The sequence below is a fragment of the Cricetulus griseus genome, chromosome 4, assembly GCF_003668045.3.
Source record: "Cricetulus griseus strain 17A/GY chromosome 4, alternate assembly CriGri-PICRH-1.0, whole genome shotgun sequence".
NCBI classification, from domain to species: domain Eukaryota; kingdom Metazoa; phylum Chordata; class Mammalia; order Rodentia; family Cricetidae; genus Cricetulus; species Cricetulus griseus.
Window position 1 is genome coordinate 230471801 of NC_048597.1, and position 16041 is coordinate 230487841.

Below are 16041 nucleotides of genomic sequence, written 5' to 3' on the forward strand. Positions count from 1 at the left end.
ATATTCTGTAGGTCTTTGAAAGGTTTTGAAGAATACCTATCCATTTGAAATATATCTCTGTATATCTAGAAAGCCTAAGTTTTGACTATTATAGGTTACTATCTGCAATCTGTATTTAATTATACATTACATTTTTAAAAGAGTTGTATAAACACAATACCTAAACAAGAATAGAGGTATACATATAACAAAATTGACCTTAAATTTGCATCAGTAAACCAAAATCCATATTAATGCAAAGTATTCATTTCTGTATCACCTGCCTCTGCCTCCCAAGTGCTGGGAGTAACGGCATATGCCTTTAAAAATGTTTTACACTGAGTTTTTTTTGTTTACTTGCTTGTTTTGTTGGGGTTTTTGTTTTTGTTTTGCTTTGCTGGTGAGATAGGGCCTTACGATGTAGCCCTGGCAGGCCTGGAACTCAGAGAGATCCACCTTACTCTGCTCCATGGGTAATAGGATTAAAGGCATGCACTACTGTTCTTGGCTCCGAAGATTTGTGTGTGTGTGTGTGTGTGTGTGTGTGTGTGTGTGTGTGTGTGTACACCAATGTGTTTAATTAGGGTTACTTACATAGGAACATGGGCAGCTTGCCAGAAAGTGTTTCTCCCATCCCCAACAACCATATTTTCCTCAGGGAGAAGCATGCCTTGTGTGTTTCTATAAGATTTGTTTTTCCAAAAATATATTCCTTACCTTAAAAATGCCAAGTCATAACACTGTTTTACCAAGTAAAACTATAATATATGGCTTTTTATACTTTAGAATTTCCTTTTCCTAATAGTATATTCATTCTCCATGAGAAATAATATTTTAAACAAATAAAATGAAGCTTAGAGCTCAGTCTTTAAAAGCACTTGCCTTGCCAGCATGAGGGCTTGAGTTTGATCCTTAGAACTTCATAAAAACCCAAGATGCTTACACTTATAATCCCGGTGATGATAGGGACACAGACACAGTTGACTTCCTAGGCCTTGTAGACTAGCTAGTCTCTAATGGTCTATGAGTTTAGGGCTCTAAGAAATCTTGATTCCACAAAGATAGATGATGGGCTCTGGAGAGATGTCGTAGTGGTTAAGAGCACTTGTTGCTTTTGCAGAGGGTGGCTTGCTTACAACCACCCGTAACTTCATCTCCTGGGGATCTGGTGCCTTTCTCTGGCTCTGGACTCACATGTGGTGCACATACATATATAGGCAAACCACTCACACACATAAAGTCAACAAAAGTTATAAAAAAAGATAGATGATGTCCTGAGTAATAACACCTAAGGCCATTCTCTGGCTTCCATACTCAACCCTCACACACACATGCGATGTTATGCACACCAACACATATGTACACACACGTGAAATAAAAGTAGCTGTACTCATTATAATTACTCAGGAATATTTTCTTGGATTTGTCGTCTAGCCATAAAAGTAATTTTGTGCTGTTTAATACTTTTTTTTTTTTGCTTTTGCTAGTCTGTGCTTACATTTAAAAATGTATAGTATATACATTTGTAATGTATAAGTTACATGTTAATCATTTAATAACTACAACCTTGACAGTTTTTGTTGGGACAAAAGTTCTTTTTTAAAAAAAATGTCAATATTGTTTTTAACTGGGAAAGCCAGCTAAAATTATTGTAAAATAAAGGAAATATTTATTTACTAGGCTTTTAAAACTTGGTTTTAATGAAAAATGATTTTTTTATTTGCTATCCAGCTCAAACCAGTGAAATTTTCTGAAAGTGAGAATAATGCTAATCTCCTGATCTGTGTGTTTGATTTGCTAATGAGGATAATGATGGTAAACCCAAGCTGGGTGGTAAAGGACAGAGAGAATCTGGGAAGTATTGGCACACTGCAGGCTGTGCTGTAATCTAAAGTGGTGGCGTTTTCTTAAACTACTTCTCTGGCCAAGAGTTGGCAGGACATACCTTTAATCCCATCACTTGGGAGGCAGAGACAGGTGGATCTCTGAGTTTGAGGCCAGCCTGGTCTATAGAGGGAGTTCCAGGACAGCCAGGGTGGTTATACAGAGAAACCCTGTCTTAAAAAACAAAAACCTAACTCTCCTGCTTTAGAGTGGATGATACCAAAGGGAGGAGGCTGTACCTATACTAAATGAGTTTCAATATTGACGGCATTTATAGAGTATTCCCCATCTCTGGCCAGGTGCTTATGTCATTGATACCTAATGGGGCTGGACATAGATGTTTTTAATTTTCCTGTCTTCTCATGTTGACAGATTTTTTTTTCAACTGTTGCCAGTATTGAACTCTCCCTTTTCTTCTTTGCAGTTACAAGATAATAAAACTTTCCTAGCAATGCTAAACCACGTCTTGAGTATGGATGGATTTTACTTTTCAACAACATATGACTTGACGCATACTTTGCAACGGCTATCTAACACAAGTCCAGAATTCCAAGAAATGAGTCTCTTGGAAAGGGTAAGCTGCTTCTTCAGGTTGCTTAATAAGAGGGATGACTCCTTCATCTATAAAAATTTACATTTTTTTCTTTTTTTCTTTTCCTACTCCCCAATCCCCAGTCCTGGAGATAAACTCAGAGCCTCATGTGCTAGGCAGGTACCCTCTCATTGGACCATACTCCAGTCCTGTTTTGACTTTTCTTACTCGTGAATGCATTAGAATCATATGTGAGGTTTGAAAACACACTGTGTTTCAAATGTCTATCGTAGGTCTTACTAAGAGCCCTACCTTGGGTATATACACAGCCATGATTGTGATAAATTGGTATAGATACTTAAGAATCTAGTAGAAATGCACCCGGATGATTAGGTGAAAACCTTTCAGAATGTATGTGTACGTGTACACATGATACAGTGATAAAGTTTGAGTCCAGGGCTTTGCATGTTCTAGCCAAGCACTCTGTCACTGAACTACATTCCAACCCCAGAGTTTGTAATTTTACATAAATATTACCAGGCTATTAAATGTAAACGTGGGGGACAAGTCTGCAAGCTAGCTATGTATTGTGTTCATTTGTGATTTCTTTGCATCAGTGTTGTAATAGGTAATGGCCAGTCAATTGTGATGTTGTTTTTAGAAGAGACAGCAGTTTATTGATTTAAGGAATCTGAGCCAGTTATGAAGGTAGAGGTGTGCTCTCCCTCTCATTCTTGCTCTGCTCCCATGCTGTCATGCCAGAATTTACTGAGCTTCCCAGGCTGGCCTTGAATTCACTATGTAGCCCAAGAAGGCCTTGACCTTTGAATCCTTTGCCTCAGCCTTCTGATGAGATTACAAGGCCTGTGCCACAGGTTTGGCTAACATGAGTGTACTTTTAATACTAAGCTTTCAGTGTTCTCAACTGAGTTTCTGCTGCTCAGGGACATGGCTTTTGCTGCCTTGATCTTATTTATCTGTTTTTATTTTACTGTGTTTGGTGTGTGTGTGTGGTGTGTGTGTGTGTGTGTGTGTGTGTGTGTGTGTGTGTGTGTGTGTGTATGTGTGTGTGTGTGTGTTGCTAGAGCTTAAAACAAGGACTTCATGCATACTAGGAAGCATTCTACCACTGAGACATGCCGCTATTCCTTCCTTTATTATTTTTTTTCTTTAATTAACAAACCATGGACATGTTTAAGGGCATACAGAATTTTAAAGGTTGCAATCTGTATGACATTGCCAGTAATTGACCATTTTGACTAGTGAAAATGATTATAAATTTCACTAATTTAGTACTTTAACTGTTTGGAGTTAAGATTTTACATTTTAATCAAGTAAAATTGTATGTTAATTTACATATAAACTAAGTAATCAAGAAATTTAGCTTTTAAACAAAAGAGACTGATGCTTTTAAAACCAATTGCTATACTCCTTACATGTTTATCAGACTTCTCTCCTGTGTCTGTTGTGTGCCAGGCATACTTTTTAGAATCAGCAAGTTATTATTTAATTTCAGTGACTTGTAAAATATTTAGTTATGAATCACACCCATTATGCAATGATAACTACTAATTATGAGTTGCACAAACAAATTGGAAACACAAACTAAAAGACATGATACTCCACTGGTCATGACACTATAAGTCATTTCCTATGACCTTAGGTGTGAGGAGGGAGGGAATATGGTTCAGCAAGGTGCTATCTACTTGGTCCATGTGCTGAGATGAGTAAACTCAAGTTCCTTTGTATTTGTGATGGATTGTAGCTGCCAGATCTCCGGGGAGACCAAGCAAAGACTTGGCTCTGAGGTGGCAGTCACTGAAGAACTGACAGAGTGGACAGCAGAAAGTAGAGTTCCTTCATCCCCAAGGAGGCCAGGCTGGAGTGGGGTCAAGATGGAGGCCAAGTAGCTGTGCAATAAAGCTATGCTTGGTCAGGTGTTGTCCTTGGGTGGTGGTAGCGGAGATAAAAAAATGAGTGTTGACTCTGAAAGATTCAGTTCTTGGCCAGTGGTTACCTAGAAAAGTGGGAGAGGGTACTTAGAGAGAGAGAGAGAGAGAGAGAGAGAGAGAGAGAGAGAGAGAGAGAGTGTGTGTGTGTTGTGTGTGTGTGTTGTGTGTGTGTGTGTGTGTATGATGAGGCAGACAGGAATGGGGAGAGGAGGAACAGATTTGAAGTGAGTGTGTTCTGTTGGAACATGTCAGAGAAGCTCATTAGCCACCAGGTGGAGGCATTGATGGGTATAGTTTTCCATCTGGGGACACTTAACTGTGGCTGGAGATAAATTTCAAAACTTTTCTCAGGCAGATCAGCGGTTTGTATGGAACGGGCATCTGCTCAGAGAGCTGTCTGCTCAGCCAGAGGTAATGTACTCCAATTAATCTTTTCCTTGTTGTAATATATGTTTGAATGTGTTAAAATGACTAACCATCACTAGGGAGTGGGTAATTAATGTAATCTAACTGTAACACATTAACACTGGACCATTCTTGCCTTCTCCTACTGCTCTGTGTAGAAGTCTAACCTGTTGTGTTAGGATGTCTGAGAGAACTTAGGAGGAAGTGTTTAGGCTCAGGGGTTTCAGAATTTTCAGTCCGTTGTTTATTGACTCCTTTGCGTTTGGCCTTTAGTCAGGAGAACATGCCAGTCAACAAAGGGGAATAGGCTTGAGTACAGTGCCTTCATAAAGGTTAGCTTTTAATGATCACCATTTCTTCCTCTAGGCTGTATCTTCTAAATTCCAAGAGCTTCTCTGGCCAGTTGCCAAGCTTTTAAAAACATAAGCCTTTAGGGACTTTAAGGTACAAACCGTAATACTTTTGAATGGAAGCTTTTATTTATTTATTTTATTTTTTAAGATTTATTATGTATACAGTGTTCTGTCTGCATATATCCCTGCAGGCCAGAAGAGGGTGTGAGATCTCAATTCAGGTGGTTGTGAGCCATCGTGTGGTTGCTGGGAATTGAACTCAGGACCTCTGTAAGACCAGCTAGTTCTTAATCACTGAGCCATCTCTCCAGTCCCCATGAATGGAAACTTTAAATGAAAAACATTGCTTTCTCTATGACAGCTAGAATGAATTGTACTGGATGAATAATGTAGAAGTAAGGGATACCAGTCCTCTCAGTAAAAACCACAGCTCTCATTGTAAAGGGAGGAAAAGGGTTATTCTGGAGACATTTTAATGACCATGACCTGGGAACACAGATTTAGGTTACTCCAAATTTTATGTTTCAATATGGAAGAAGTTTGAAGTTTTCATAGTTTTGCAGAACAATGAAAGTCATAAATCAAGGCAAGTTTAAAATACATTGGTGTGTACATCACAGAGGCAGTGATAACAAGATGGGAAGGAAGCCTTTCTATAGGCTTAGGATGCTATCTGATGACATTCTTAACCTTTAAGTTAGTGGAAACTAATGATCTGCTAAGTTAATAGATCCCAAAAGTTGTGTTTTTGTTTTTTTAAATCTATTATCCACAGAATGTTAGTTCTGGCACAGAGATGGGCAAGGAATGGCTGTTCTAGAGAGCAGGACTAGCCCAAGACAAGATAACTAGCTTCTAGACCTGTAGCATTTCCAGTCTCTCCCCAGGACAGCAGTTCCAATTAGTCACCTCTGCAAACATGGCCTCTGTCCAGTAGCTCTTATTCACAGTCTCCAGGCCAGTTGGAAACAACCCCTAACTCAACGCCAGCCTTCACCCTGTGTTGTACAAATGAGCCAAGGTACTTAGATTTGTAAAAGTGATTTGTTTTCTGCCATTTGCAGAATATTTTATTTACTCTTTGGTAGTTGGGATTGCACCTCATTAGCCTGGTTGGTGTCTTCTAGAAGAGTTAAAGGCTAAGACTAAGAAGGAGTCTGCAGCTTCATGTAGTTTTACTGGTGTTTATCTGTGACTGCTTAAACCCTAGTGATTACACAGCCTTCTTACCTGCAATATTACAGACGTTTTCCTAACATTAGAAGTTACATGTACTCTCATTGCATGATTATATATCTGTATTATTGCCTTTGCATAAATATAACTTCCATGGTTTATTATTTAAGGTGTGTCAGTTCTAAATACATTGTAAATCTTCTTTTTAGGTCCATCGGTTTGCTCTTCCAGTGTTACATGGCTGTATCCTTATCTGAAATTTTTACACCTTAGTTCTACAGTCTTTGTTTAAACTTTATTTTACATGTTTAAATGTTAAAAACCATTTAAATTTTAAGACAGATGCAGTCTCAAATGCGATGTGAGATAAGTATTTTAGTATTAGAAATTGTTATCATATAAATGTAAAATCTTAGCACAGACTGTAAACAAACTCCCTCCCCCTTTTAGATTATGCCTTCTGCAGAGTAAATTACCATTTTGCTCAAGAGTTTGGGGTCTGGTGACTTTTAAAGAAAGATGTATTACTGCATCTTTCCCTTTTTGAGTTATCTTGTAGCAGTGAATTAGAGAAGAGTAGGGTGACCCTATTTAAATGATTTTTCCCTTAGTGTTAAGAATGTCAGTGATCAAGTAAATTATTTTAAATTACTTATTTAAATTATTATAAATTTTAATTATCATTTCAAGAATGATAGAAATATGAAAACAGAATACAAAGAATAATGATTGTGGAAAGTCAAAGTATAATACAAAACAAGTGTTAGTTCTAATTGTAGATTCATTTGAAGAGCACATTCTTATCAGAGACCCCATAATAAAGCAGGCACTCACTATGCATGGGTCCCTGAAGGAAGGTCAGTGTGTTCTAATGAGTGGTGCAGTCAGGACCCTGTATACGAATTGACATCTTTGTTTATTGACCTAGCAGTCGGGTTTGTTTGTTCATTATTCTACTGTAAAATTTTTATATTATTAAGAAAAGTAATGGAGGAAATACTTTTCATAGCTATGGGGAAATAAAAGAAAAATCTCTGGGTAAAGCTCTTGTTTAAACTGTCGTCTTTATCCCCTGCCTAGCTCTCCTCTCTCCTCCCCTGCTCCTCTTCCCTCTCCCATCTCCCCTTCTTGTAGACAGATTTTCCTTTGGGCTGTCAGCTCACAAAAAATGGCAAGGAGACTTATTATTAATTATGGAAGCTCAGCCTTAGCTTAGGCTTGTTTCTAATTAGCTCTTATAACTTAACACGTTTCTATGTGCTTATTAATGTGTTTCTATTAATCTATGTGCTGCCATGTGGCTTGTGGCTTTTACCTCTCCTCCTGCATGTCCCTCTTCTTCTGCATCTGGCTGACTGCTCCCCCTGTCTTCTTCCCAGAGCTCTCTGTCCAGAAGTCCCACCTATACCTCCTGCCTAGCTATTGGCAAGTTAGCTTTTTATTAAACCAATCACAGTGATATATCTTTACACGGTGTAATCAGATATCTCCACAGTACCTTCCCTTCCTTGGTCTTATATAGGTCTCACCCTAGACTGGCCCCAAACTCACTGTGTAGACAAGTATAACCTTGAACTTGTGGTCTTTGTGCCTCTACCTCCCAAGTGCTAGAGCTGTCTACATGCTGGTTATGTGTACTTTACATCTTCAGCTCTACTTCTACCCCTACCCTCCACTGATTTTTTAAAGTTCTCCTAAGAATAAAATAAGAAAAGATGTGTTTAAAGTAATTATCAAGGGTTTTAGCCAATTGTTTCTATTTTGTTTTGTTTTCAGAATGAGACTATGAATGGACAAATGGTAATCTATAGTAGGATTTTGTTAGACTTTCTTTTGGGGACCACCAGCTTCCAAATAATGACATGGAGATTTAATTGCGAAAGCTAGTCCTTTAGTTTAGGCTTGTTCTCAACCAGCTGTTATAAGTTAATTAACCTGCTTCTATTAATCTAATTACTGCCATGTGGCTTTTTACCTGTTCTCCATTCTGTATGTCTTAATCCCTTCCACAACTTTGCCTGCATCTCCCGAGTGCCTAGATTCATCCTCTCTTCCTCTCTCTGCCCAGAAATCCCGCCTAACCAGCCTAACCTCTCCTGCCTAGCTATTGGCCCCTTGGCTCTTTATTAAACCAATCTGGTGCCTTAGGCAGGCAAGGTCAAACAGTGACACAACTTTACACAGTGTGATAACATATTCTGCAGCAATAATCACATAAGATCATAGACTTGCTTTCTAGGCAGCTTTGTAATTAGCTTACCTTTTTAGTGTTGAATTTAAAACTTAAAATGGAATTTTGTTTAATGTAGTTTATTAACTAGGAATGTATTTCTAGGTTTCATATTTACAGAGACCAACAAGTACATCTGAGTGGAGTACACTGTAATTGGGAGAGCTGTGTTCATGAGGTTCTTTTCTTACTCATAGGTCATGGGAGGGTTGTAACTTTTACTTCACATATGATGGAAAACTTCACTGGGAGAGTAGAGATTGCGCAGAAGATTGGTGTATTCAGACAGCACCACTCTGCTGTAGCAGTAGGCCAGGTGTGAATAAGGTGGAGACAAGGTCATGCCAGTGAGAGGTGATTTGTCCAAGAATCAGGAAGGTATCAATGTTGTCAGGTAGGTAATTTTGGAAAATTGAGCTAACTAGGTTTTCTAATTGTGTATGGAATATGAAAGTGATTGGTGTAACTATAAGGTTCTTGTCATGCTAAGTGGAACGAAACCGTCCATTGAGATGGGGAAGTCTGAATGTAGGAGGGAAGGAAGAAAGTATCCTTTGTTTGTGAAGCTCAGCATTTCTGTAGATAGCAAATGAAGACGTAAGGGGGACGGGGGTTAACAGAACTGGACTTGAGGGAAGAATTGACACTAGATACATAATTTCTTTTTGTTTTGTTTTGAATGTGTGTATTGAGATGGCATACTCCCTGTGCCATCTTCAGGGGCCAGATTCCTTCTTTCACCATGTAGATCCTGGGATTGAGCTCCTTGTAGGCTTGGTAGCAAGTACCTTAACTCATTTGAGTCATCTTTCTGGTCTTACAGATGTAAATTTGTGTGTGGTCAAGGTAGATGGCATTTCTTTTTTTTTTTTCTTACAACATTATTTAGTTTGTGTGTGCATGTGCACACTTGTGGAGGAGGTCAGAGGACAAGTTTTCAGGAGTCTGTTCTTTCCTTCCACCTTGTAGGTTCTGGTATTGATTGAACTCAGATCTTCAGGCTTGGCGACAGGTGCCTTTATCTACTGAGCCATCTCATCAGTGCTAGTATATCATTTCAGTCCATGGAGTGCATGAGATTATTAAAGGGAGAAATGTAAATATACAGTCTAAAGAGAGAGAGATGTACCTTCGGAAAGACTTTTTATGTAATGAGACAATGCTAGAGCCATGTACGGTAGGCATTAGGATAAAGGACTTGTAAAAAACGAACCACAGTGAGTGACCTGAAAGGGAAGATGATAGAATCTCCAAGTTTCATGCAGATCTGAACAGACCAGTGAGGGAAAGGACAGGAAAGTGAACGTAGTGTCCTAGAAACAAGTGAAGACCGGGTTTCCAAGAAAAGGGTGTCAGCAGCCAAGACATGCTAGTGGTTAAATAGGACTATTCAGGAAGGAGGTTATGTTCCTGCTCCTGTCCTCCCTCTCCAAATGAGGAAATTAACAAATTCTGCTGAGAAAGGTTTTTTTTTTTTTTTTTGTATTTTTTATTTGAATTAGAAACAAGATTGTTTTACATGTCAATCCCAGTTCCCACTCCCTCCCCTCCTCCCCTACCATCCCCCCCAGAAAGGTTTTAGAGAAGTTGGGGGTGGCAAGGGTGCATACTGCAGGGAGGCTTTGAATGTGTGAGCAGAGGGGATTGTGGCCTTGCTGAGGGTTCAGTGGGTAGTAACGTCATAGGGGCTATCGGCCTTGTCAGTGAATAGCCTCGGAGTGCTGGAAATTGAGGAGTGTGTGGAGTTGGCCTTCTGGGGAGTAGTGAATTCATTTATTTTTCAAAAGTTATCTCATTTTGATGGTTGGTGTGTTTTTGCATGCACAGAGGGAAATTATTCATAAATCAGTCATATTTTCTGTCAGATTTAACTCTATAGCAGAAGGCTAATGTATTACTTTATCTTTGTGACCTGTCTCAAAATAGCTAATTTGGGCAAACAAGTGAAATAACGCTGCCTTGGAGTCATGTCTGGTGCTGTGGCTTTTGAAGGGAGTGACTTGGGAGCTTGAGGACGTGTCAGTGAGTTTGGTGGTGACAACAGCAGGGTGGATGGGTCATTAGCAGTTCCCATTAATCTCGTGACCATTTGCCAGTACTATGTATATGAATTCTGATGCATTCATACCAGGAATTATTTAAACGAATATTCATAGTAGTAGCATTTCATAACAAAATAGTGAGCCCTGTAGAAGAGAGGAAGTAGGTCTTTGTGATCTGGTCCTTTTCAGATTTCACATGACTCTGAAGGATGATTTGCTCTGGGGTGACTCTGGGAACTTACAGGAAGGATTGACAGGTTTAGAAAGTTACGGTGTAGTGTCATTTTCATAAAGTTCAAGTAATGATTATAGAAACTAGAAAAGATGGGAGAATGGTTGCCACAAACTTGTTAAAAGTTGTTAACTCAGGCATAAATTCAGCTGGCTAGAAAGAAGAAATGGGTAAATTGAGACTTGGTTGTATTCTGAAGTTGGATGCAGGCTCATGGATTATTTGGTTATGCTTTATGATAAGTGAGTCAAATTGAAAAAAAAAGTTATATATAGCAAACAGGACAAACCTAAACAAATGAGCAAAAATAATGATATGGCCAGTGAAACAATAAAACTTGTTATCCTCTTAATTCCTCCATGAGTTGGATAAACTTAACAGTATCAAGAGTTGGTAAAGAAGATAAGCTAAAATAATTCTCAAGTCCATTGACATTTCCTGATAGTGTCAGATGGTGGATATAATGATTTGATCCATGTCTTCAGGCTCACAGAAATGTTTTTTGAAACTGGTTATGACAGCAGAATATAGAAACAACTTGCATGTCTGTCAACAGTAGAACGGACAAATACAAATACGTTAGTGTACCCTTTTGTTGTGGTGCATGGCTGTTATCTCAGCCCTGTGTAAGCTGAGGCAGCAAGTTTAACAGTTTGAGACCCCCTACCCCAACAAAACAAAACAAACCAACTGGTAGCGTGTTTATGCAGATGATAAATAAGTGAATGCACCTCAAACATACAGAGCATGCAAGGCCACAGGAATACTTAAATTGCAGCGCCTTTCTTGCAAAAGAGTAAAAACTGTTTAGAATAAATACATTGTTTAGTGGCAAAACTAGAAACCAAGCAAAGGAATGGTGTGAGTGGTCCCTGTTGGCAGACTTTTCTTGCCTGCCAGTTCCCAGAATAACCAACACGGAGGCTTAATATTAATTAGAAAGGTTCAACTGATGGCTCAAACTTATTACTAACTGGGTCTTAGAACTTAACCCATTTCTTTTCATCTGTGTGCTGCCATGTGACTCATGGCTTTACCTGTTCTCCAGCATGTCTTACTCCCTCTGCATCTCCTGGCGACTTTTCTAACTCCTCCCTTCTTCTTTCCAGAATTCTCCTAGTCTGGCTTTCCCACGAAGTCTCTTACTGCCCAGCTGTTTACTAACCAATGAGAGTAATCCATATTTACAGTGTACAAAGATTGTTCACAGCAGGTCCCTTCCTCAATGGCAGTAATGCAGCCAGGTGGAAAGAGCTCAGCATGCTTCAGAGATACACTTGTGTACAAAGGTTTTATTTTGATCAAACAGATTTGAATTAAAGCCACCATTTTAATCCGTTTTAAATCGGACTAGTATTGAAGGAAAGGTTTGGAGAACTCCCAGGCTGACCTTGAATTCTGTACTTCAGAATATGATCTTGAACTGCAGCCTCTGAGTGCTGAAATCACACCCATGCATTATTATATCTGGCTTATGTCATGCTGGAGTTCAGACCCAGGGCTTCATGTGGGCTAGAAAGCACTCTACCATTTCACATATTCTTTATATTAATCTTTTTCATTTTTAGGTTTATTTTTTACATTCCAGAGAAAAAGCAGTTGAAGTTTGTTTCAATTTGTAAGTCATCCTATACTATTATGACTAATTCACATGTATAGATATACATATGATACGTTTCATATTTTTCTTTTCTTTTGGTTTTTTGCGATAGGTGTTCTCTGTGTAGCCCTGACTGTCCTGGAACTCACCCTGCAGACCAGGCTGCCCTCGACCTTATGGAGATCTGCCTGCCTGTGCCTCCCGAGTTCAGGGATTCAAGGTGTGCACTACTAGCTAGCACCCGGCTATGTTTCATATTTTTCTTTAACCATAATAGCCTTTTTTTTTCTTCATTTAATTTTTAAGTAGTTACTTTTTGCAGTGCAAGGGATTGAACCCAGGATTGAGCTCCCACTCTGTTTTCTGTTTCTTAATTTGAAGATTAATTTTCAGATTCCTGGTTTTCATTAGAACAGAGTTTTTGGTGATATCATTGACACCTAGTTCTATACTTTTAGAAAGTAGTTGAAGACACCAGGGAAAGGGAGAAACTAAATAGAAACACTAGCAGAGTTCTTAAATGTTCTGTACTGACTTGATAAACTTCACAGTTAGAAATGAAGAGACTGCTGGGCTGTGGTGGCGCACGCCTTTAATCCCAGCACTTGGGAGGCAGAGACAGGTGGATCTCTGTGAGTTCAAGACCAGCCTCGTCTACAGAGCTACACGAGAAACCCTGTCTCAAAAAACCAAAAAGGAAATGATACTAAAGATTGGGGAATAGTCACAAAGAACCAGAAAGACTTGCATATTCTTTTTTTTTCCCCCTAAAGACAATTCATTCCTATTACAGTAAAGAATCTAGAACTATTCCTACATTACATTTTTCTTAATATAGTTAAGTTGTTGCCATGCACTCATGTTCTATTAATGGGAAGTACTTTGATTGGATTCTCATCTCCAGAAGGAGTTGTTTCAGAGCTGGTGTGCGATACTATGTAAGAGGTAAGAGTCATTTCATGTGGCATTACTAGGCCCTATCTCCATTGTTTAATGTTTGTCTTAGTGACTTACCTGTGACTTTGTATATATTGAGTTATTTGATACCCCTTCTATTGATTTTTGTCTTCATTATTATGAGTAGTAGGTCTTTTGTGCTTTTCTCCAGATACTGTAATTACTTTGCAAATGTGAACATGGTACCCTGAGCAGCTGCATGTTTGTGGGTGTCTGAAAGTATGCTAAATTCAGTGTGGTATTCAGTAATTTACACTCATATCAGACAGCAGTTCTCTTATCACTCTTGGTCTCTTTGCATGTATGAAGGTAACCATTTTACTTTATGACTTCAGTTTGTAGAATGTTTATTTACATTTTGAGCATTCTCAAAGTCTTTTGCAAAGTCTTTTGCATTAAAAATAATGCTAATTTTTAACCAAACTATTAAGATGTGTATTATAGTTACTGTGAATGTGAAGATTTCTCAATATTTGTTTTGCTTTCAACCATAATATATCAGAATAAATCCTATTAAGCAAATAATTGTAATTTTGAGCCCAGAGTATTATGTAGAGAGTATCTGATTAATCTTAATACAGTTGCCATAGCATCCACTAAGAATGGCCTCAACCAAATTATAGTTAGTATCTCCTTAACTACATTTTCTTGACTGTTAAGCATTGAATACATATTTTAAATATGAATTTTATTTTTAAAATGATCGAGATTTCCCATTTAATCTGGTTGGTTTTTATTCCTCTGCTAGGCAGCAGGAAGGAAAGAGACACTGGGACTGACTTGGGGTTTTAAAATCCCAAAGCCCGTCCTCCCAGTGGCACACTTTCTCCAACAAGGCCACACCTACTTCAACAAGGTCACACCTAATCCTCTCAAATACTGTCACTCCCTAATATGAGCCTATGGGGGGCATTCACATTCAAACTACCACAGAAGGAAACAAATGTAGCCTGTGCTTCTGAAACTAATTTAGCATTGAGAAGTGATATCATTGCTAGTGTAGCTCAGTAAATTTGCTTTCTTCTGGTTATCTCCTAATGTATAGTTACATATACACTGATAACAATAATTCAAAACTGCTTTGAGATATATGTCAGAGGAAAAGAATATCTTAAATATTGGGGAGTTAAAAATTCTTTGATTTCTTTCTGCTAATCTTTCTGGCAATTTGGTTCAAGGATACCTTGGAAATTGCTTTTGCTTGGCAGACTTCTTAGTAACAATAGATCATGTAAACAAGCAAGTTGAGGAAGTGCTTCCGATCCCAGAGAGGCTTGACCAGTATAGAGTTTCTCTAAGTACTTTCTTTCTTTTTTTAAAGATTTTTATTTATTTATTATGTACAAAACATTATGCTTCCATGTATATCTGCACACCAGAAGAAGGCACCAGATCTCATAAGGGATGGTTGTAAGCCACCATGTGGATGCTGGGAATTGGACTCAGGACCTCTGGAAGAGCAGTCGGTGCTCTTAACCTCTGAGCCAGATCTCCAGCCCCTCTAAGTACTTTCCACTGTGCGTTTAGACTAGGTTTCATGGATACGTTCATGGTCATGCACAGTTTTTTATTTGATAATTAAATATCTTCTAGAGACTCTTTGCATTACAACTAAGTACTATTGATGCAGTGAGCCACATTTTCATTTAATGTTATTACCAAGTATAATCACAAAAAATGATAGTTTTCGCCGGGCGTTGGTGGCACACACCTTTAATCCCAGCACTCGGGAGGCAGAGGCCAGCCTGGTCTCCAGAGTGAGAGCCAGGATAGGCTCCAAAGCTACACAGAGAAAAGCTGTCTCGAAAAACAAACAAAACAAAACAAAACAAAAAATGATAGTTTTAATTTCAAAATAGGATTTGTAGGCATGCTTGACTTTCTTTTCTTCAAAGGGGACTGTTTTGAGGATGTTTATAGTATGAAAAATATCAACTAGCTCTATGTTTATATAAATAAATCTTAACTACTTTTTAAGCCTATTTAGTTAAGCAAGTTTCTTTTTCTAATAATGTACTGTCCATTTATTTGAACTTTAATACTATGAGTACTTATCCATTCATGTGGACTGAGTTGATAATTCTTAAGTTATCTTGAGTTAATGATTTTTTGATACGTGTCTTTTGTACCAAATGTTAGGGATTGATTCTGAAGGCCACGCAGCTAACTTTGTAGAAACAGAACAGATCGTGCACTACAATGGGAACAGGGCTTCGTTTGTACAGGCAAGTGCGTGTGTCTGGTGGTCATCCAGTTGGCCTTTTCTATCATGTTGACGTTTTCCTCTTCCCCTTCCTTTTTTCTCTTTCTCTTTCTTTTTCTTTTTCTTCATTTTTTCCTTCTCCTTCTTCTCTTCAGGATTTTTGAAACAGGGTCTCATGTAGCACTGGCTGACCCTAAACTTACTATATAATTGGTTATATGACTTTGAACTCCTGACCCTCCTGCCTTCACATCTGCAGTCTTTCCTTGTTTTTTTAAATACTATCTTAGTAAACTGTGGTGATATATCATTTGTGATTTATTAAAGCTTATCTGAGGATTCAAAAAGCAAAGTCAGCCTCAACCTATAGAGACCAGACAATGGTGACACACAGGCCTTCAATCCCAGTAGCCAGAAGCTAGAAGGTGGAGATACACACTTTAATCTTAGGATTTAGGATTAAAAGATAGATCTCCGTGAGTTCAAGGCCACCCAG

At 38.5% G+C, this 16041-nt stretch overlaps 1 protein-coding gene across 2 annotated transcripts in view; it reads left to right on the forward strand.

The window, feature by feature from the left end:
- Positions 1 to 16041, forward strand: part of Sacm1l (SAC1 like phosphatidylinositide phosphatase) — a 55438-nt gene that overhangs the window by 17978 nt on the left and 21419 nt on the right. For both annotated transcript variants that reach the window (XM_027415519.2, XM_027415520.2), the window contains 5 exons: positions 2288 to 2437; positions 4699 to 4758; positions 6491 to 6524; positions 13229 to 13330; positions 15482 to 15567. In XM_027415519.2, coding sequence (XP_027271320.1) covers positions 2288 to 2437; positions 4699 to 4758; positions 6491 to 6524; positions 13229 to 13330; positions 15482 to 15567 — 432 coding nt within the window. The remainder of the gene's footprint in view (positions 1 to 2287; positions 2438 to 4698; positions 4759 to 6490; positions 6525 to 13228; positions 13331 to 15481; positions 15568 to 16041) is intronic.